The sequence below is a fragment of the Talpa europaea genome (assembly GCF_964194135.1).
Source record: "Talpa europaea genome assembly, chromosome: 3".
Classification (NCBI taxonomy): Eukaryota; Metazoa; Chordata; class Mammalia; order Eulipotyphla; family Talpidae; genus Talpa; species Talpa europaea.
The window spans coordinates 21,465,674-21,487,289 of NC_140069.1; the positions used below are offsets into that span (position 1 = coordinate 21,465,674).

At 35.5% G+C, this 21,616-nt stretch overlaps 1 protein-coding gene across 1 annotated transcript in view; it reads right to left on the bottom strand.

Moving 5' to 3' along the window:
- PKHD1L1 (PKHD1 like 1) overlaps positions 1 to 21,616 on the bottom strand; it is a gene marked incomplete at both ends in the record, with an annotated part of 139,420 nt that overhangs the window by 91,876 nt on the left and 25,928 nt on the right. The window contains 10 exons of the mRNA XM_084229761.1: positions 128 to 252; positions 1,310 to 1,459; positions 2,898 to 3,011; positions 4,296 to 4,453; positions 5,913 to 6,056; positions 6,815 to 6,950; positions 7,233 to 7,392; positions 10,131 to 10,222; positions 11,402 to 11,670; positions 20,681 to 20,770. Of these exons, the coding sequence (XP_084085887.1) occupies positions 128 to 252; positions 1,310 to 1,459; positions 2,898 to 3,011; positions 4,296 to 4,453; positions 5,913 to 6,056; positions 6,815 to 6,950; positions 7,233 to 7,392; positions 10,131 to 10,222; positions 11,402 to 11,670; positions 20,681 to 20,770 (1,438 nt within the window). The remainder of the gene's footprint in view (positions 1 to 127; positions 253 to 1,309; positions 1,460 to 2,897; positions 3,012 to 4,295; positions 4,454 to 5,912; positions 6,057 to 6,814; positions 6,951 to 7,232; positions 7,393 to 10,130; positions 10,223 to 11,401; positions 11,671 to 20,680; positions 20,771 to 21,616) is intronic.

Sequence of the window (21,616 nt, forward strand, 5' to 3'; positions counted from 1 at the left end):
TGTTAGGAAGTTTATGTCAAGGGCAGGAAAACTACATTTAGATTCAGGGTGTACAAGATTTCTCAAAAACAAAGGAACAAAACAAAGAAGAAATAACTTTAGTTTTCAAATTCATTGCATAACTTACTTGTTTCCATCAGCAAAATTAAATGTAAACTGTTCATCTATGTTTCTAATAATCTTGTTTTTATCTTGGTATTGGAACTTCAATCCAATATGATTTTCCAGGGTTCCTTTGTATGCTAAACATAACTACAAAGAAAATAGTTTTTAAAAATCAGTAAAAGTATATTATAACTAAATGGTTTTGTAGCAATTTAAGTTGGAAGTTGACTCAATACAATTTAGTAGGTATCAATAGAGCATTTTCTGTACAAAATATATCCAAACAGAGAAAAAATGAGTAGTTTCAGAAAATTAGGTGCAGAAATATTGGGGAAGATTTTGTAAAAGAGTAAATAGAGTTGAAATGACCTTATAATTAATAATTATTGTTTTCTTAAATGTAGAAAAAATTATTTTCTTAATGTCCTTAAAGAAATAGAAATAATTCACTCCCTATACTCAAGGAATTATGTAAGAACTAAGGCCAGCTCTAACTGAACTCGTCAGCTCATTGCATATAGAGAAGAGAGATAAATATTCAGGTAGATTAACTGGGATGTGAATGTAGCTGTGTATAGAAAAATAGAGATGAATGTCACTATAAAACAGTAATTAAATAACCAATTTTAATTTTCTACAATTCCTAAGAATGCCAAGTATAGTCAGAACTTTGGACTTTGAACATGTGCTACAACTTGAAAATTTTAAAATAAGAGAAAGCTTAAATTTATGAGGGCTAATTTTAGCTGTACCAAAACTGTCATCTCCACTGCTCACTATTTTCTCTCACTTTTCCCAGACTGGATGCCCAAGGTCACTCTGTGATGGCTACCCATTTTTGTTTATTCTTATTAAATGTAAAGGAATATTGTGGAGATTATACATTTTAATTGTTAATTATACATTTTAATTGCAGATTATACATTTTAATTGTTTTGGTATTTAAATTTGTTTGCAAATACTTTTCCTCCAAAAGTATGAGATAAAGCAGTATATACATGTAGGGTGCTACAATTTTTTTAAAAAAATTTTGAGACCCAACAGAAGAGGACACATCACACACACCCAGCATGCGAACTGCAGTGCCTGTCCAATGTGACATGATTTCACACGACAAGTACTTTGCCTTGTCTGAAAATTTCATGAAATTTTATTACCAATGTATTTTGCAGATTTAATTAGCATATCATTTTATGGAGCTTACCTGATTATAAGGAAATAATGAAATGTCTCCATATGGTAGTCTGTTTGGTTTAACATCTGCTGAGTCAAAAAGAACAGCTGGGTTTTTCAGGGAATAACGACCACAATAAGCATCAGTCTCAGCTGTCTTCTGCCCTCTATTAATATGGTCCTAAAGAAACAGTAATATTTCAAATGAAAACATGATTAATTGTCCTCTTGATTCCCCAATATCCACCCAAGTTGTTTAAGTACTAGTTTAGATCTTATTGCTTCCCAAACTACTTTAACTTGAAACGTACACTCTCATCTTTGAAATTCTGAGGCTCTCATCCTATATCACTCATTTGCTTCTATAATACATAATTCCTATATTTGACTATTTCCCAAATTCTATCTTTATCTTTATATTATGAATTCCTTAAGGCTGTTTATTCATTCCATCCACAAACTCATTTTTCACTGTGTGTCAGGGCTTTATTTTTTGTTTAATCTTCAGGGTTCAAGTGGTGAATAATACTGTCCCCATACATGGCAACCCATGTACTTTGGGACAAAGGAACTATGGATTATAAAATCAAGACTGAAGGGAGGCATGTAACTCACCTAAAAGCATCAAGAAAGGTAACTCAGAGGAAGTGACAAAGCAGTAATCTTTAAACATGAACAAGACTTATTTAAAAGGAAAAGAGAACCAAGGGGATTCAGAGTGGGTAAATTATGTGTGGAGAAGCAGGGAGTGAGAGGGTGGTGCTGAGAAATGCAAATAGCCAAGGTAAGGTAAAGTAGGAATGCATGGTGTGATGATGAGAGATTAAGCAGGAGAGAAGTATAATGTGAATTAGCTGTCAGTTCCCATGGCTGCAAGTAATAGTGCAGATCCCAGGATCCAAAGACATGTTTATTAAGTTAGATTGAAAAGGTAGCCCATTATCTGGAAAGATTTTCCCTTTTTTTCACTAATAAAATTGCTCATATAAAGCATCATGTGGCATATGTTTTTAAGAATTCCTTTTATTTCTAGGGTATTGTTCTGATTTGAATAAGTAGGCCATACTTCTCATATTCTATGACCTTCAGTTGCTTCCTTACATCTTCAAAATAAAAATTAAGACTATAAGCGTATTTTTAAATTTACTGTACATCAAAGAAAGATCTCTATGTCTTACCAAAAAGGAAATACTAACTAGGCATTGTACTAACTAACCAGCAGGTAATCTCAACAAGTAAGGAAAGCAATTTATTACATAACGCCAAATACTAATTGTATTCTTTTAAGCCAATGAGCAGGAAAAAGAGATATTCAACATTCAAATGAAGAAAACAAACAAATAAATGCTGTTACATTTGCCTACCTTATCTACTTTGTATTGATCAGGAAAATTCAGGTGTAAAAGGAATACTGCTTTCACAAATGAATCACATTATAATGAATGGAAATACTACAACAGATGTTACCAGTAAATGTATAACAAAATAATTTTTGCAATTTGATTTTGAATGATAAAGGAATTAATGCTAGTTCAAAAAAAGAAATGAAGAAATTTCAGACATTTATATGAATTCTGATTTGGTCAGTTTCTCAGTCCATTAAACATTCCATGCCATACCCAGTCAAAATCAGTTTCATAATCTCTGAAGTATTTCACAATAAATCCTTCTTCAAAATTTGCAATTTGTGGTGGACATTTGGCAGTGATCATTTCTTCCACTGCTGCCTGAAACTAAAGCAACAAAATGAACTTTAATAGTGTCTTCTTTCATGAAATTCGAATACTAGTTATTATAGTACTAATTCTACTGATTAATTCTAACAGAACATTTTAGTAAGTTAATTCACAAGTTAGCCATCATGATGAGACCAAACCCCAAAAGACTTTGGTGTCCATTGACTTTTTCAAAAGCTTTATTTTAGAATGACAATAATTATATACAACTGGCTAATACTAGCTTTCTTAAATAAATCAATGCTCAAACACATTCTCAATGTGTAGCTTTCCAAATTAACTCAAAATTAGCCACCAAAAAACCATACACACGAATACATGTCATTTTTTTCAAAAGAAGATATACAGGTACTAAAAGCCTGTATTGATAATTCACTAAAAGTAATAAATAATTGTCATTATATAGGAATTGGTAAACATTCACAAAGTCTCCTATAATTTCCACATCTACTTCTTTGGCAAAGCACAAATACAATTGGTGTTTAGAATGAAGGACTCAAGATAATATATGATTTTTAATTATCAAACAACTATTAACTTAAACTTATTGTACAGGTCATTGTCAAAATTCAGTAGCTCACAAGCAGACATTCTTTCTTTTTGAACAGTTGCCCCCATGGGAAGATATACTGGATCCCACTGATACCAATTTAATAACTCCCCTATTCTTTCCCTCCATCTTTGTGATATTTCCTCCCTTCTCTGCTCACCATGGATCAGCTTCAACTTGCCTTTCCAACCAGATTGTATGACTACACCTTGAAGTGTTCTTTTTTAATTTTTTAAAAATTAATGTTACATTATAACATTATTTAAGTTTCTGAGGTTTCATCATTAACATGCATATATACAACATTAAGTTCATCACAAAAAGTCCAATCCTTCACCATACAATTGACCCCTTTTAATCACCTCCAATTAATTTTTTTTTATAGACGGGGATGCATACATGATTTTCCACTTAAAAAAATCAACATAGGGCCTCCCTGGTGGCACAATGGGTTAAGACACAACCTATGAAGCTATCCTCAGCCTCTGCAACATGAGTTCGATCCCCCAGCCGGCCAGAGAGCAGCCCACCTGGCGCAGCAGACCTCTCCTGACTCGCCTGCGGCTCCCCTTAGCAGAATACTTTTGTCAATCTGCCTGTTCTGTTCCCCACACTGTCTCTGGTGAATTGTCTCACTCCCTGCCCCCATACCTCTGGCCTGTACCCCAGATCTTGTATGTTTAAATAAATAAATGTTTTTAAAAAATTTTAAAAATTAACATAGAGCATACTTCAGCTTCTGATGACCATGGGGTGAGAGGCTTAGAGGTGACCCCATCCCAGTTCAGTGTGAATGTGTCCAAACTGGGTTTTCCTTTGGTTTGTTCTGTAATATCCAGAGTGACATTGCTCCCTTCAAATACTTCATAACCGAGCAGTTCAAAGTCTCCTGAGATGAAGTAACAACAAAAATCGAACTTAATAAAATATAAAAATATTCATAATAGACACTGAAACTTAACAGCATTTTTTATTTTCAGTTCTATTTATCATGAAGGAAGGATAAGTGGGAAAAATACAGATCTCTGAATTTAAACCGATTATCCACAGGGAAAACAGCAAAATGCTCATAAAGTGTTATTCCTTAAAGGTTTTGTTTCTTTGACTCTAAAGTTTTATAAAATAGACCAAAAGAGAAACAGGGACCACTAATTAAAGATCAATGTTTATATTCCAAAAATTCTTTTTGTTTTAGGCCACTACAAGTATCTTAGTATAAAGTGCTAAGATATTGATGTCTTCTTTAGATGTGAATAAATAACAAAGTTGAACTCCAGGACACAGCCCCAAGTCTGTTCATACAACCTCACTTTGAGAGAAATAAAGACTTGTCTTCAGACGTTTCTCTTCTTTGAAGGATGCTTTACCAGTGGCATCTCCGTGAGCTTTGCTATTTGGTAAAGTTCTAGAATTTGTCCAGTTATGATTTTGATACCATGTTTCTTAAGGTCTCTGTCAAAGGTTTAAGATTCTTCTCTGATCCATAAACATATTTCTGGGAAACAAGTCTAGTCCTATCTTCATTTATATAACATTTTAACAATCTAACTTATGGGAAATTTTTAGAACTTAAATTCATTTTAATCACAATTCTTGACCCACCACTCAGCAATCAAATTAGCAACTACATAAAATGAGAAACAAATAATGAAATATCTTACTCATATGAGGGGAAAAATAATAATTGTTCAAAGAAAAGTACAATTTCTGGAGCTTGATATCACAAATACCTAAATTGGATGTTATATCTGGCTTTAAAACTTGAAAATATAAAACATTAGCAGATAGTAAATACCTATTACTCAGAAAAAAATGGTAGAAGGGTTGGGATAATGTATTAAACACAGATGAATTTTTTTTGCTTTTTTCTCATTGTAGGACCCCTCAGGAATTTTATATTCTAATGATCTCTGTATATTCTAATGTCAATTTTCAAGGAGAAGCTATGATATATAATATTTCCCATATGAACTTGACCACAGATGTCTTTCATGAGGCAAGAGCTGACCAGACTAGCATATCGTGAGCAATAGTAATTTCCTTAAATTTCATTTCCAGAATATGTTCACAAATTTTCACTAAATATAAATAAGCCATCAAGAGCATTTGTGGTATATGTACTATATTTCTTATGCAATGGAGTTATATATTCCTTGAAACAATACTAAAATTTAAATAATAAAAATTAACCATTTAATTTCTAATTCTTCAAAAACTGATCAAGATATGAATCTAATTCTTTTCCTCTGTCATTTTATGACGCTTTTATCTTTTTCAGTGGAATTGCATAGGATAAAATTTGTTTCCTAGAAAAACAGTACAGAAGGGCAAATGAATTACATGCTTACCTCTAGTAGATATAAAGGTTACCATGTAAACATAGCTTTGGGGGGTTTGTGATCTTATTACTTGAACTGTATCCGGTTTTATAGACCAGAGGTCATTTAAGGCTGATTGCAGCATGAAGTCAGAAGCATCAGCAGGCAGCAAGACTTTTGGATGTAAAAAAATTAAAGTCAAATGATTAGGGATTTTAATTTAAAAAATGAAGAGGAGCTAAAATTTTTCTGCATTACCACAGTCTGCACTGATGTCTCATATTTATTTTTTAAAGTATCTATAGTTTGAACCATGTAAATTATTACATAGCGAAACTGTGTTTTGAAATTGAGTCAAGTTAAATAATATTAACTACTTAATTTGCAATCACTTGCAGAAAGGGTTCATATTTTATTGTTTGAACATTCCATAGTAATAAGCACTGTGTTTACAAACAAGTTAACACTCAACCATATTTACTTATTGAAACAATGAACAAAAAAATGAGCAAAATGATCATTTCAGATTATAAAATGCAGTAATACAATGTCTTTATTAACAGATAAATTAGTCTCATAGGTTTACCATTTAATTTGAGATATTAAAAAAAAGTTTACTTCTCTGTAATGATTAATTCCTATTAAATAACTTATACCTATGGGTGACAGAGTTTTATAAAATCCTATGTGCACTGAAATACACATTTATCATCATCTTTATAGAAGAAAATGATAGTATATTCTAGAATGTTGTTTTTATTGATGCCATTTTCTATTCCAATCTGAAGATTTATCTTCACAGCGTGTTTTTACAAATTTCTTTAGAATACCATTAAAACGATATCTTCTGGATGGTAGAATTTGACTACAGCAAATGCATATTTATAATTTAATAAAAAGCAATAACATTTCCCTTATTATTTACAGCTTACCAGTCTTTTCCATGTTATAGATTAACCTGTACCGGTAAAGAGAACAAGAAAGAGCTTCCACACATGGGCTGGTTACTGTGATCTTCTGAACTTCGTTAGCTGCATTAGTTGTTTCCCAGTTTTCCAATGTTATAACCTATTTTCCAATTTAAGAAATCTTTACTATGTGGAAAAACACATTTTAAAATCATCATAAGTTAGCTACTCAATGCCTCTTCATTACGCAATTTTACTACATTTTAAAATTTGTTTTATCAAATAACCTCTTATTATACAGATATTCCAAGTCACAATTCAATAATTTCCCATAACTTCTTTATCCCCAAACAGTAACTTACCTAGAAAAATCAATAAGCAAATAAAGCTCCTGCCTTTGAACATGTACTTTCTATAAAGTGGATCTATGATCATAGCGAACCTGTACTTCCTGAATAATTGTCGACTGGGATTTGATAACTTGTTCTTCATTTACTGCATCTTCTGTTTGTTCCTCAGTGTAGACATTGCGATACTGGTACAACCCAACATCCACAAAAGCACTTAGTCTATATTCTTGCAGCAAGATTTCAATGTAATATCTGGAAAATAGAATAATGAATACTACTTTTTTCTCCAGAGGTCAGAAACATTTTCTCAATGAATAAATTTCAACACTATATCAAACACCAGCCTGTGAAATGATTTATATTGTAATATCCCTGATTTTAAACACTACAATATTAAAAGTTTTACAGTGCTTTGTTGAAATGAATTTGGTAAAATACCTGCATTAGCAGTGAGCTGCTTCCCTTCATGCCAATTCATTCAGCTTTATCAACAAACATTTATTGAAAAAGATGCTATTCCTGGGGCCTCCTCGTGGCACAAGGGGTTAAGTAGCAGCACTATGAAGCTATCTGCAGCCATTGGAGCACGGAGTTCGATCCCCGGCCAGGGGGTTGACACACATGATGCAGCAGACCTCTCCTGTCTCGCCCACAACTCCCCTCAGCAGTGTATTTCAGTAGATTTGTCTGTTCTGCTCTCCACTCTGTCACTGGTGAATCTTCTCACTTTCCCCCTACCTCTGCCCTGCACCCCAGCTCTTGTATGCATAAATAAATAAATCTTAAAAAAAAGAAAATGATGCTATCCCTTATCCTCAAGGAATTTAAAACAAAATTACATTGTAGATTATAATACAAACACCCTGGCATCAAACACAAACATATTGAGGTTAAATACCTTAATGTGCATTTGAAAATGACAAGCTGATTCTTTGTATGACACATGATATATATTCTATCGGAGTGGTTAGGTGTCAAAGTTACTATTCTTGAATTCCCTGAATACCTGTGACTTGAAGAACAAAAAATGCCTGGAGAAAGTTTTACTGACAGATTAACTATGGACCTTCAGCAAGCTAGATGGGATTCATACTTATATTTAGAATTTTTGACTCTTGACATCCCCTGCCCACCATCCAAATGCCTACCCAGGATAAGCCCTGCTGAACAGCCGGTACTGCGAGTACAAAGCTGCTGCTTCCCTCCTAATCTCTATCAATACCGCCATTGCTCCTCTCTCTGGAGAGGCCAGCTGGGAGTTGCTCTAAGTTGCCTCACATCATTCAACAAATACACTTATATATGGAGAATAAGTATCCACAGTTCATGAATGATGCTGAATTTATCATGTGCTATCTGTCCAGATCTGGGTCACCCCGCTCATAGAAATGATATTGAAGGGTTACATCAAGCCATTAGGCTCTGGGCTTACTGTGCCATTTGAGTTAGGCAATACTATTCAAGGTACAAGACTCAAAAAAGAACCATTAAATTCTGTAGTCTTATCTGTCAGTTGGAAGATATTTATTATAAGCATATTCTATTTGCTAGACACTAAACTGAGCACTTTGCAGACATTTTATTTAATCTTCACAAATTCCTATAAAATACATATATATTATTATTATTCTTTACATTCTTATGACTAATAGACTGAAAGAGTTCTAAAAAAGGAAAGATTATTTAAATTAGTAATAGAGGTAGGAGTCAAAGAGAATGGGGTGATCAAAGGGACATGCATTTAGCAATAGGCTGTGTTGTCTGAGCAGAATGAACTGGCATTATGAGTTATCTCTGGGGAGGCCCAGGGACCAGACCACTGGGTAACACATCATCTAGGTGACCTCAATTTCAGAATTCACAGCATCTAAGTGCAGAGTGTAAATTCCAAATAACGGTTCAGGAGCACAAATACCAAGCAACAGCTGTTTTAGGAGTTGCCTTCATGCCAGCTCTGTGCTTCTGTCAAGAGGTAAACTGAACTCATTTTCCAAGACTAAGACAAAGCCTAAAGTATATTGACACTTAATAGCAGTAGGGATTAATTCGGCATTCTACTTACCCTGAATGGTAAGGGATCTTGGTTAGATAGGTGCAGGGATCTTGGTTAAAAAAAATGTTTAAATATATTTTTTAAAAAATAGTAGTAGAAAGAAGAGGAGAAAAAGAATGAAATGTTTCCCTATGTCACTATTATTAAGACCTCAGTGAGAAAACTAAGACTGATTACACCCAGGTACCACTGATCTTAGCCTTCTCTGACCCAGTGCCTTCAGATCTTCATGGGGCTTCCTATGAGCTCAATCTCCTTGATATCCAAAAGGATGATATGGCAGAATGAAAATAAAAAGCTCATCAGAAATGAAGTCTATTTCTTCACCCCTGAGTCTAAAAACATATCAACTATAGCACTGATTCATGTAGTTTTATGTTTTTCTCTGGTAATGTTTAAGAATTCATGTGCAGGAGCAAAGAAATTAGATGGCTAGATTGATTGAAAGGTCCTAACAAGAAATTAACATTAGAATTAAGTAAATTACACAAAGTTAAAATTTGTGAAATGGGATAATTTAGATTTTAAATTTCCCTGGTTAGATGAATGCTAGTATTGTTGAAAATACAGAAATAAAATTTAATAAAATTATAGAGAATAACCAATTATAAATTAAGCCAACAAACTCATATTACTTCTTTTTCTAAAATGTTTTTATTAATTTATTTCTAATAAAGTATCTTTTTCTTATATCCTTGTTAATTTTTGAACAGTATAGAATTTCGCCCCTCAAGTGTGGTTGGGGGGAGTTCCCCCACCACCAAAGCACCCACAGTCCATCACCACAGCTCCTGTGCAATTCCACTCCATGTTTCCAGCCCTCTCGCTCTTCTTTCTCCCTGTCCCATTGCATAGAACAAACTGAAAGATTTTTACATATAAACTTAGAGTTTTTAACCACCACATTACAATGCAAAGAAAAGGAAAAAAATCTTACTCTTTTCCTTGTTGAAGATAAATGTCATCTGATTTTTGTGTTGGATTGGAAAAATAACTGTTGGCATTAGCAGTATTATATGCAATCCTCACCTTATTCCCCAAAAAAGAAATACAGACAGAAGAGAGGGCAGAAATTATTAATGACTTATTAATAAACATTCTCAGCATGTATTTCTTTATCATTTATTGTTTCAAACAGTCTTAGAATTTTTACAGTAGAAAAGTGTGAAACCACTTCATATATTTTCTTCTAAGATCTGTTATTCATGATAAAATGATTTTTAAAAATCATCAAAACTCACTTTATTCTCTCTACACTTAACTAACATCAACACCACTGTACCATGAATAAACAAAGACCATACATTTTTTACAATTAGAGTTGTTATGGAAGAGGAAGTTTCTTATTGCTAAATAAAATATTCTTTTACTCTGCAGAGAACTTTGAAGGATTTAATCCAAATGAGATTATTAAAAGCAGTTCTCAAATATGTCAAAGATCAGGAAGTTGCCCTATCTGTGGAGGAACCATGCTGACAATCAATGGTAAAACTGGATATTTACATATTATAGGAAGCAATTTACATTTGCTTTATGTATTATAGAAAGCAATTTAAATTAGTTCATCCAGTTTGAGAGGCAATTCTACAATTTATATTTAGTCACAAAGGAGTCTTTTGATTTGATTTATTAGTTCCATATTTGTGAAACTGTCCTAAAGAAATAGTACAAAATACAGAATAATGCAATGAACAAAAATGTTCAATATAGTATTATTTGTGGTCACAAAAAATCAGAAGTTAAAAAATCACTATGAAGTTACCTATATTCAGTAAATGCATTAACTGACTATAAGTCATTAAAATTGTGTTATATAAATAAATAGCACGTGGAATCATTAGTGTGACAAAAATGACTCTGAGGATGGAAATATGATCCTACTTATGTGAAAAACAGAGACATAAGGAAATGGTAGACTTCAATCTCATAACCAAGTAATAGTGAAAGAATGGAGTAAAAAGAAATACATGTGTTTTTTTCTTGCTAGAGAAAATCTAGATATGAAAAAACATTTTCTTTTAGTCCATAAGTTTTCAATAACTACTTTATAGTTCATAAATTACATGTGTTAAAGTAGCAAGGAATTCAATAATGTGTAAATGTATCTCATAATTTCTTTAATATATTCATTGGTGTTGGTTTAGAATAAATGAGATACATATAAAATTATTACTTTGCTTCTATAAATCAAACCATGATCGTCCCTACCTTATCTTCTGGAAGTCCAGTGTGACTAAAATAAATAGCATAACGGTCATCACCTTTGATGTAGAATCTATAAACATCAGAATCTGGAGCCACCAAAAATCCACTGAAGCGTGCAGCAAATTTGTCTTGTTCCATGGGCCAAATATAGGAAGCTGAATCTACCCAGCTGGCACCCATGTACCCTGGTGTGTTTTCATTGTAGTCAAGTATCTCTTCAAGATGTACTGGTTGGCTGTTATTCCATACCTCAAGTTTTAAGCCTCTCCCACCTGGACAGAGTAAAATAAAAAGAGTATTTCATCAGAATTTTGATGTGGTTATCTCACTGACCTAGGTGGGTGGTGTTATAGATATGCTATTTTAGTTCACGTTTTAGAGTATGAATGGAGACAAAAGAATTATATTTACAATACATGCCAAAGGATACAACACTGTGATGACAGTTTACAATTTTTTTATCATTTCATTTCTTTGCATCACAGGCTCCACATATGTAACAAAATGGAAGCAATATTACAATGTGCATGGTTGCTATGGGGATTACATGCAATATATATGTACATAATTTATGTGCATACATGTGTGTACATATATAATATTTGTATAATATATATGTAAAACACTTGGCACTTAGTATTTTACTTCAGATAACCATGATACCGTAATTACCACCTATGATATGACTGATGTTGCCTTATATAGCTAAGTCTCAAAACCTCAAGATTCAGACCATGTGATTACAAAACTCCTCTATTATTTTTTTTAACAAAAGTTAATTAATGGTTTACAACTGATCAAAGAACAGATACTTTTGGTTTTAAGGTTTCTTTAAGCATTTTTTAACATTATTCTGCTTAAATAGTTCACCTCCTTGGATGAGTTTAGAGAAAAATTCTCATTCAGGTGTATCTACACTTGCTAGTATAAACCCTATGGATTAAGACTTTTTCTTCACCAAAAATTGTCATGGGGGGGGGCGGAGCAACATGGCGGCGAGGAGATGCTGCGAGTAAGATCTCCCATTAAAAAAAGTTAATAGGGAGGAAAAGTGGCAGGTCCCAGTGAGAACTGGGACACAGAAGATAAACGGGTGACGCCAGCAAAATACCCGAAGAAGAAAGTGGCCATAAAAGAGGACTAGAAGGGAGGGAAGCGCAGAACCCTGCTCCCCTCCCCCGCCCACAGAGGCGGCACTCTCCGACCCGCAGAGAGGAGGAAAACAACAAACCAAAATGGCCAACAAGAACAAACGACACAGCAAGCGGGACTGTGAGTGGAAAGGAACTATTGCAGCCACCACACCCCGTGAATGGGAGCTGAGGCGAACCCTGCAGGATTCGCCGCGGCGGTGAGCGAACTGCTCTGGGCGCCATTAGAGAAGAACAAAGACCCCGGGAGACACGCACACAGCCCGGGCTGCCTGTAAGCTTGCGCGATTGAAAAGCAAGTGCAGACCGGGATTGTGGCTGCCCAGGTCCCCGCGCCTGCGACCTAGGCTTGCGGGGAGACTACCTAGGCTTGCGGGGAGACGCACGGAGGTCCTCACTGAGGTGAAGGTCCCTCCCTGAGTAAGCAGGAACCAGGCGCCCAGGCACGGGAGCGGTGCAAAAGGCGCCATTCCCGCGCCACTGAACTGGGCTACAGCCCACATCCTGGAACTGAGGGCTTTGAACTGAGACCCGGGGCACGAAAATTCGGGGCGTGGGTTCACCACGACGGTGGGGCACAAGGCAGACACAGCACCCCAAAGCTGTTGAGGTGTACCCTACCATTCCCGCTCTGTTCCCTGTCCCACGGGGTGGGGGGAGGCGAAAAACAGCCCCCCAAGGACAATAGGAGAGATCTCTGGCGCCACCTAGCGACCAGGAAAAAAAAGTCACTAACACCCCATAGAACAGGAAATTTCTTAAGACTGCTTGAAAAGGGCAGAAGGCTTCTGGAGGACCCAGTGGCCAGCCGGGAAGTTATTCCACGCCAGGCCCCTTCCGTCCAGCAGTCTGAGCCCACAGAGGGAGCAGGCACCCACGTCCGGGGCAGACCGGGTGCGCAGAAGAGTGTGCCTGAAACCAGAGGCGCAGGGACTGCATCCCGCTTCGCCATTTGAGAACAGGGACATTTCTTCAGTAAAAACTGCCTAAAACCAGCAGAAAGCTCCCCCAGAAGACAGACATGGCTCCTGGAAGAGCCAGAGGGGAGCGGAGAAGTTCACCCAAGATGCCAGTCAGTCCGAGCAACACAGTGTCCCAACGCATACGACAAATTAGAAAACAGACAGTAGGGAGTAGAAGAACCACACGCAACCTAACAACTCCTCAGGAAAGAAGCACACCACAAAAAGAAAACCACTCCCCAGACTGCAACTACAGCAACTTGGAAGATCTTCTGAGCCTTCCAGAAAGAGAATTTAAAATTGCCATGATTAAAAAAGTGATAGATCAGAAGAAGGAAATTGAGTCCCTAAAGAGGGAAAACAATGGTCAGAAAAATGAAATTGAGCCCCTAAAGAGGGAAGTAAAAGAAATGCAGGAGATCAAAGAATTAATGGAGGAACTAAAGAACTCCGGGAAAAGCAAGGAAAGCAGAATAGATGAAATGGAACAACGAATAAGTTCTCTTGAAGACACAGAAATAAAAAGAACCAAAACAGAAAAGGAAAGAGAAGTACGAAGGAACAAGAATGAAGAAAGACTTCGGGAACTATCTGACTCCATGAGGAAAGGAAATATAAGAGATATAGGAATTCCAGAAGGAGAGGAGAGAGATGTAGGAACAGAGAAAATATTCCAGGAGATAATTGAAGAGAACTTCCCAAATGCGAAGAAGGAGCTGAAAATTGATATACAAGAAGCAAGAAGAACACCAAACTTCCACGACGAAAGGAAAAACACAGCAAGACACATAATAGTAAAGCTCCCAAGAATCCAGGACAGGGAAAAAATAATGAAGCTGACAAGAGGGAAGAAACAGATAACATTCAAAGGAAAACCAATCAGGCTGACATCAGACTTCTCTGAAGAAACACTACGGGCAAGGAGAGAGTGGAGGGACATAGTCAACAGACTCCAAGAAAACAGATACCAACCAAGAATACTCTATCCCGCAAAGCTCTCTTTCCTCCATGAAGAAAGAATATGGACCTTCCCAGACAAAGAGAAACTCTGGAATTTCATTACGAATAAACCCCCACTCCAAAAAATACTACAAGGAATCCTAAAACCAGAAGCTCAGAGGGACGAATAACAACGAAAGAAGACCAAAAAAAAAAAAAAAGTTATTAAAAGAATAAATAAAATCAAAGGAAAGACAAACATAATGGCAAATACAGATGCTAACATATCAATATTAACTCTAAATGTAAATGGACTAAACTCTTCAATAACAAGACACAGAGTTGCAGCCTGGATTAAGAAACAAAACCCAACCTTTTGCTGTCTCCAGGAAACACATTTAGCTACAAAAGATAAAAATAGGCTCAAAGTCAAAGGATGGAAAACAATCCTACAAGCAAATGGGCCAAAAAAGAAAGCAGGAACAGCTATACTTATATCAGATAAAACAGACTTCAAACTCAAAAAAATAAAAAGAGACCCCAATGGTCACTACATTATGATTAAGGGGACAATACTTCAAGAAGAAATAACACTCATTAACATATACTCACCAAACGAAAGAGCACCAAAATATATCAGACAACTGTTGTCCTCTCTGAAAACAGACATCAGAGAAAACACATACGTAGTGGGAGACTTCAACACACCACTATCAACAATGGATAGATCAACAAGACAAAAAATAAGTAAAGAAACTAAAGCTCTAAATAAGGACCTAGAGCATTTGGGCTTAACAGACATCTATAGAACACTAAACCCAAAAAAAACGGAGTACACATTTTTCTCAAGCGCACACAGATCATTCTCCAGGATCGATCACATACTGGGGCACAAGACAAACATCAACAGATACACCAAGATTGAAATCATACCAACCATCTTTTCTGACCACGAAGGCATCAAACTAGAAATAAATCATAAAAAGAAGGCAAGGAACTATCCTACCTCATGGAGATTAAAAGCCACACTACTGGAAGACCACTGGGCTAACGAGGAGATCAAAGAAGAAATTAAAAAATTCTTTGAATTGAATGACAAGGAGGACACCAATATCCTAAATGTATGGGATGCAGCAAAAGCAGTAATAAGAGGAAAATATATAGCAATAGAAGCTCACATCAAAAACAAGAAAGAACTCAAAGAAACAACCTAATCTCAAAGCTCAAAGATCTAGAAAAAGAACAACAAATAAACCCCAAAACCAGTAGAAGAAAAGAAATTATAAAAACCAAAGCAGAAATAAATGAAATTGAAACTAAAAAAACAATCCAAAAGATCAATGAAACCAAGAGCTGGTTCTTTGAAAAAAATCAATAAAATAGACAAACCCCTAGCCAGGCTCACAAAGGAAAAAAGGGAGAAAGCACAAATAAACAGGATCATCAATGAAAGAGGAGAAATCACAACGGACACAGCAGAAATCAAAAGAATAATCAGTAACTGCTATGAACAGTTATATGGAAACAAGTTCAACAATCTAGAGGAGATGGACAAATTCCTACAACTCTACAATCACCCAAAGCTAGATAAAGAAGAAATAGAACACCTAAACAGACCAATTACAATTAGCGAAATTGAAATGGTAATCAAAAACCTCCCCAAAAACAAAAGCCCAGGACCTGATGGATTTACAAATGAATTCTACCAAACATTCAGAGACGAATTAGTGCCTATCCTTCACAAACTCTTCCAAAAAATTGAGAAGGAAGGGACAATACCAAACATGTTCTATGAAGCCAATATTACACTAATACCAAAACCGAATAAGGACAACACAAAAAAGGAAAACTATAGGCCAATCTCCCTAATGAACACTGATGCAAAAATCCTCAATAAAATTTTAGCTATCAGAATCCAACAATGTATCCATAAGATAATTCACCACGACCAAGTTGGATTCATTCCAGGGACACAAGGATGGTTTCACATCCGAAAATCAATCAACGTTATCCAACACATCAACAAAAAGAAATATAAAAACCATATGATAATATCAATAGATGCTGAGAAAGCTTTCGACAAAGTGCAACACCCATTCAGATAAAAGCCCTTGAAATTCTTGGGATACAAGGAACATACCTCAACATCATAAAGGCCATCTATGACAAGCCAACAGCCAGTATCATTCTCAATGGTGAAAAGCTGAAAGCAATTCCATTAAGATCTGGAACAAGACAAGGATGTCCACTCTCACCACTGCTTTTCAATATAATACTGGAAGTCCTAGCCAGGGCAATAAGACAAGAGAAAGACATCCAAGGAATCCAAATAGGAAAAGAAGAAGTCAAACTATCACTATTTGCAGATGATATGATAATATACATAGAGAACCCCAAAAACTCCACAGAAAAACTAATTCAACTCATCAATCAATTCAGTAAAGTGGCAGGATACAAAATCAACACGCAAAAGTCAGTAGCCTTCCTATACACAAACAATAAATCTGAAGAAGAAGAAATCAAAAAAACCACCCCTTTTATTATCGAAACAAAAAAAATCAAATATTTGGGAATAAATCTAACAAAAGAGGTAAAGGACCTATACAAAGAAAACTATAAAACACTGTTAAAAGAAATAGAAGAAGACACAAAGAAATGGAAAGACATCCCCTGCTCATGGATTGGAAGAATAAACATTATTAAAATGGCCATCCTACCAAAAGCAATATACAGATTCAATGCTATTCTAATCAAAATCTCAATGGCATTCTTCAAAGAAATAGAACAATTATTGATGAAATTCATATGGAATCACCAAAAACCCCGAATAGCCAAAGCTCTACTGAAAAAAAAAAGAAGGAAATGGAGGCATCACACGCCCAGACTTCAAACTATACTACAAAGCCATAATCATCAAAACTGCATGGTATTGGAACAAGAACAGATATACAGACCAATGGAATCGAATAGAAAATCCAGAAATAAACCCACAGATTTATGGTCAACTAATCTTTGACAAAGGAGCAAAGAATATGCATTGGAGCAAAGAAAGTTTGTTCAATAAATGGTGCTGGGAAAACTGGGTCGCTACATGCAAAAGAATGAAGCTTGACCACTACCTCACACCATACACAAAAATCAACTCAAAATGGATTAAAGAACTAGACATAAGACCTGAAACCATAAAATACATAGAAGGAAATATAGGCGAAACACTACGTGTTTTGCACATCAAAGACATCTTTACAGACACATCACCCAAAGCAGTGATATTGAAGACAAAGATAAACAGCTGGGACTACATCAAATTAAAGAGCTTCTGCACAGCAAAAGAGACAATAACAAAAACAAAGAGAAACCCCACCAACTGGGAGAACATTTTTGCACCCAACACTAATGATAAAGGACTGATCACAAAAATCTGCAAAGAGCTGATGAGACTCAGCAACAACAAAGAAAATAATCCAGTCAAAAAATGGGCAGAAGAGCTAAAAAGAAACTTCTCTGAAGAGGAAATGCAAATGGCCAACAGACATATGAAAAAATGTTCAACATCACTTGTCATCAGGGAAATGCAAATCAAAACTACCATGAGATACCATCTCACACCAGTGAGAATGGCACATATTAAAAAAACTAGCAACAACAAATGTTGGCAAGGTTGTGGAGAAAAAGGAACTCTTCTGCACTGTTGGTGGGAGTGCAAACTGGTCCAACCACTATGGAGAGCTGTGTGGAGATTTCTGGACCTACTAAACATAGAGCTTCCATATGATCCAGCAATTCCACTCCTAGGTATTTACCCAAAGGACACAGAAACATCAATTCCAAAGAGCACCTGCACCCCTATGTTTATAGCAGCACTGTTTACAATAGCTAAGCTTTGGAAACAGCCCAAATGCCCAAAAATAGATGACTGGATCAAGAAGATGTGGTACATATATACCATGGAATATTACTCAGCATTCAAAAAAGATAAACACATGCAATTTGCAGCAACATGGATGGCGCTGGAAGGGATCATGCTCAGCGAAATAAGCCAAAAAGAAAAAGAAAAATACCGGATGGTCTCACTCATAGCAGGAATCTAGAAAACTTAAATAAGGGACCAGGAAAATGAATATAAGAAAGTGAAAATCAAAATCAACAAAAAACTATGAACCAGAGACACTTTTTGGGGGGTGGGGGGTGGGAGGGGAAGGATTGGGGTCAGAATGGGGCGTTTGCAATTGTATGGGGGAATATAAAAATAAAATTTAATATTAAAAAAAATAAATAAAACCATAAAAAAAATCATCATTCAAATGCAAAACAAAACCACAATGAAATGACACTGCAACCACATTTATAATAGCCAAACTATGGAAGCAACCTGAGTGCCCAAAGACAGAGGAGTGGATCATAAAAATGTGATGTGATATATATAAACATTGGAATACTACTCAGCTATGCAAAAGATAAACTCTTGCCATTTATGACCACATGGTTGGAACTAGAGAGGATAACTCTAAGCAAAATAAGCCAGAAAAGAAAGACAAATACTAAATGGTTTCACTTACATGTGGAATGTCGAAATAAAACAAAGGATCAGACAAAACCAAACCAATAGCCAGTCATTGACATCTAATTGCAAAGTTGAAGCAATCAGAAGGGGAAGGTGTCTGGGTGGGGGTTGGGGAAGGAGAGGACATAATGGAGCATGGTGGAGGATTACCGGGACTTTGGTGGTGGGCATGGTATGAAAATATACAATTGTGGAGGTTTGAACCTATAACTTTAAAGACAAATACAAAAATGTAAACCAACTTTACTTCAATAAATATATCTGGAAAAAATGAAGTTGAAAGTAAAAAAAAAAAAAAAATCGTCATCTTTTTTTCTTCCCTAAAATACAACAATGGAGGCTTATGCCTTCCTCTGTCTTAATATATCTGAATTGTCTGGATATAGACAGCAAAGATTCCTCATTTTCAGATGAAGTTTGGTTGGAGCAAAGTTTGAGTAGCTCAACCTTTTATAGCAGTAGAATTCTCAGTATTATCAACTTCCTTTAAAGATCCCCAATGGACCATGGTGGAGACTAGGTGTGCCTTGGTGGTGAGTGTGGTGTGGTAACATATCTGAAGAGGTGTGAAGCTACATTCCTAAACCATACAGTGTTATAAACCAACATCACCTCAGCAAAAAAAATATAATAATTAAAATAATGATAAAATTATCAATTATAAATGTCAAAATTCTTTTTTTTACTGGTCATTTTCCCCCTAATATCAATTTTAAAACAAAAAGATTTAAGATGGTGGTGAACAGAATTTATTTGGTTTGAAATACCCACCAATGACAAAATTATAAACCAATTTTACAGTGTGCACAGGAAGAGACCCACCCACTGCCACAACTGTAAAACTCCCTGGTATAACTGTGGACAGTGAGGTCACTAGCAGCACTTACACTGGGCCACAGGTGAAAGTCTTAAAAATTAGAGCCTTGTGTTCCATTACTCTCATCGCCTTTTATTACTCCTAAATTATTCTAGACAAGTAAGAATTTAACTTCTGCCATTTATTTTTAAGCAGGCATTTTTAGAAATGTGTCCATGTAGACTCTACAAATATTTACTGATCATCATTTAATTTGAAATGAAACCATCACTGTACTCTGTCATAGATGTGCTGTTTCCAGTAGGATTTTGGAAAAATGGAGGCTAGATTCACCTCTACTGGTGCAGCCTTGATACAGCTACTTCAATATAAGTATTTCCTAATCCAGAAAGTTTTAAAAAAAAACTAGTAAGAAATTTATTTTAATGCTCACTACAAATTCTAAAAAGGTCAAATGATACTTTTTGTTATTAATTTTTATGGGATGAATGTATTCCCCAACAGCTCATGATGAAATTTAATACTAAATGTAATAGTATTATCAGGTGGGGCATTAAGGAGATAGTCATGAGACTAAAGACCTCATGAATGGGATTAGCATTCCTATATAACAGACCCACAGAAAACTCTAACCATATAAAGCTAGCATCTGCGGAAGCAGGGCCTTACCAAACACCTAATATTGCACTTCCCAACCCCCAGAACTGTAGGAAATAAACACTTGCTGTTGATAAATCAGACAGTATTCTTTTATAGCAACCCAAATGAACTGAGACACTAATGATACATGTCAATAATATTTCTCATGTGTAAATGTGAAAATAGCCATTCTCTCTCCTGGTAACTTACCTGGATACATAGTTCTGATACTATCAGGTTTACAGGGTGTCTTGCAATATATGTTACTTTCTGTGACATTCAAAATATCACAGGTTTGACCTGTAGAAAAGCAAAATTCAGAGCTATTACTATAGAGATTCAGAATGCAAATGCAAATCAGAGCAGCCTACCTAGGGGTATTTTTTCAATCAAAACAAAGTTGCACAAGCAAGAGGTAAAGTTGTAGGGAGGTCTTCATTTCTTTCACCTGTTCTTCATTCAACCTTTTAACTTACTAATTTTCATACCTCCACAAGGCAACATTTTCCTGGCAAAATATAACAAGTTAGAGTTGAATTAGAGTTCTATAAGAATTTTACAATACCTGAGAAACAAAATTTTAAAATTGATCAAACTATGGCACTACAAAAGATTTCACTCCTGGGTCCAAAATAAGTAATTACAGTTTCTTCCTTGGCAAAAGTGGCCAAATAAAATACATGATGTTTAGAATTTACAAAAGTAGAGGTAAAAGTTAAAAGAGTAAAAGAAGTAGATGTATAAAAGTTCTCTCAGGTAGAATAACACAACAACAAATATAATAGTGGTTTTATCATGCTCTTTCAATGAAAAGAAAAGGAATAATGATTTATAAATACTACTTTCACAGGCACAGACTGAAGCCAAAAATAGACAAGGGTCTAAATGAGAGTGATTACACTTATACATAAAAGTAATGCATACCAGAGAACCAAGCTCTATGTACAATTGTGACCTATGACATATTAATGCTCTTCCCAATAACATCTGTAATTACTATGTTCAGACCGGAATTGTTTATGTGACAGAAATGAGAGGAGCATTCCAGCACAAGTCCTGGTCATATACCATGGGAAGGAATGACCTTCTCTGGAAAATTGCAGAGGGAAAAGTATCAAGCCCCAGGACCAAACACGTGTGAAAATA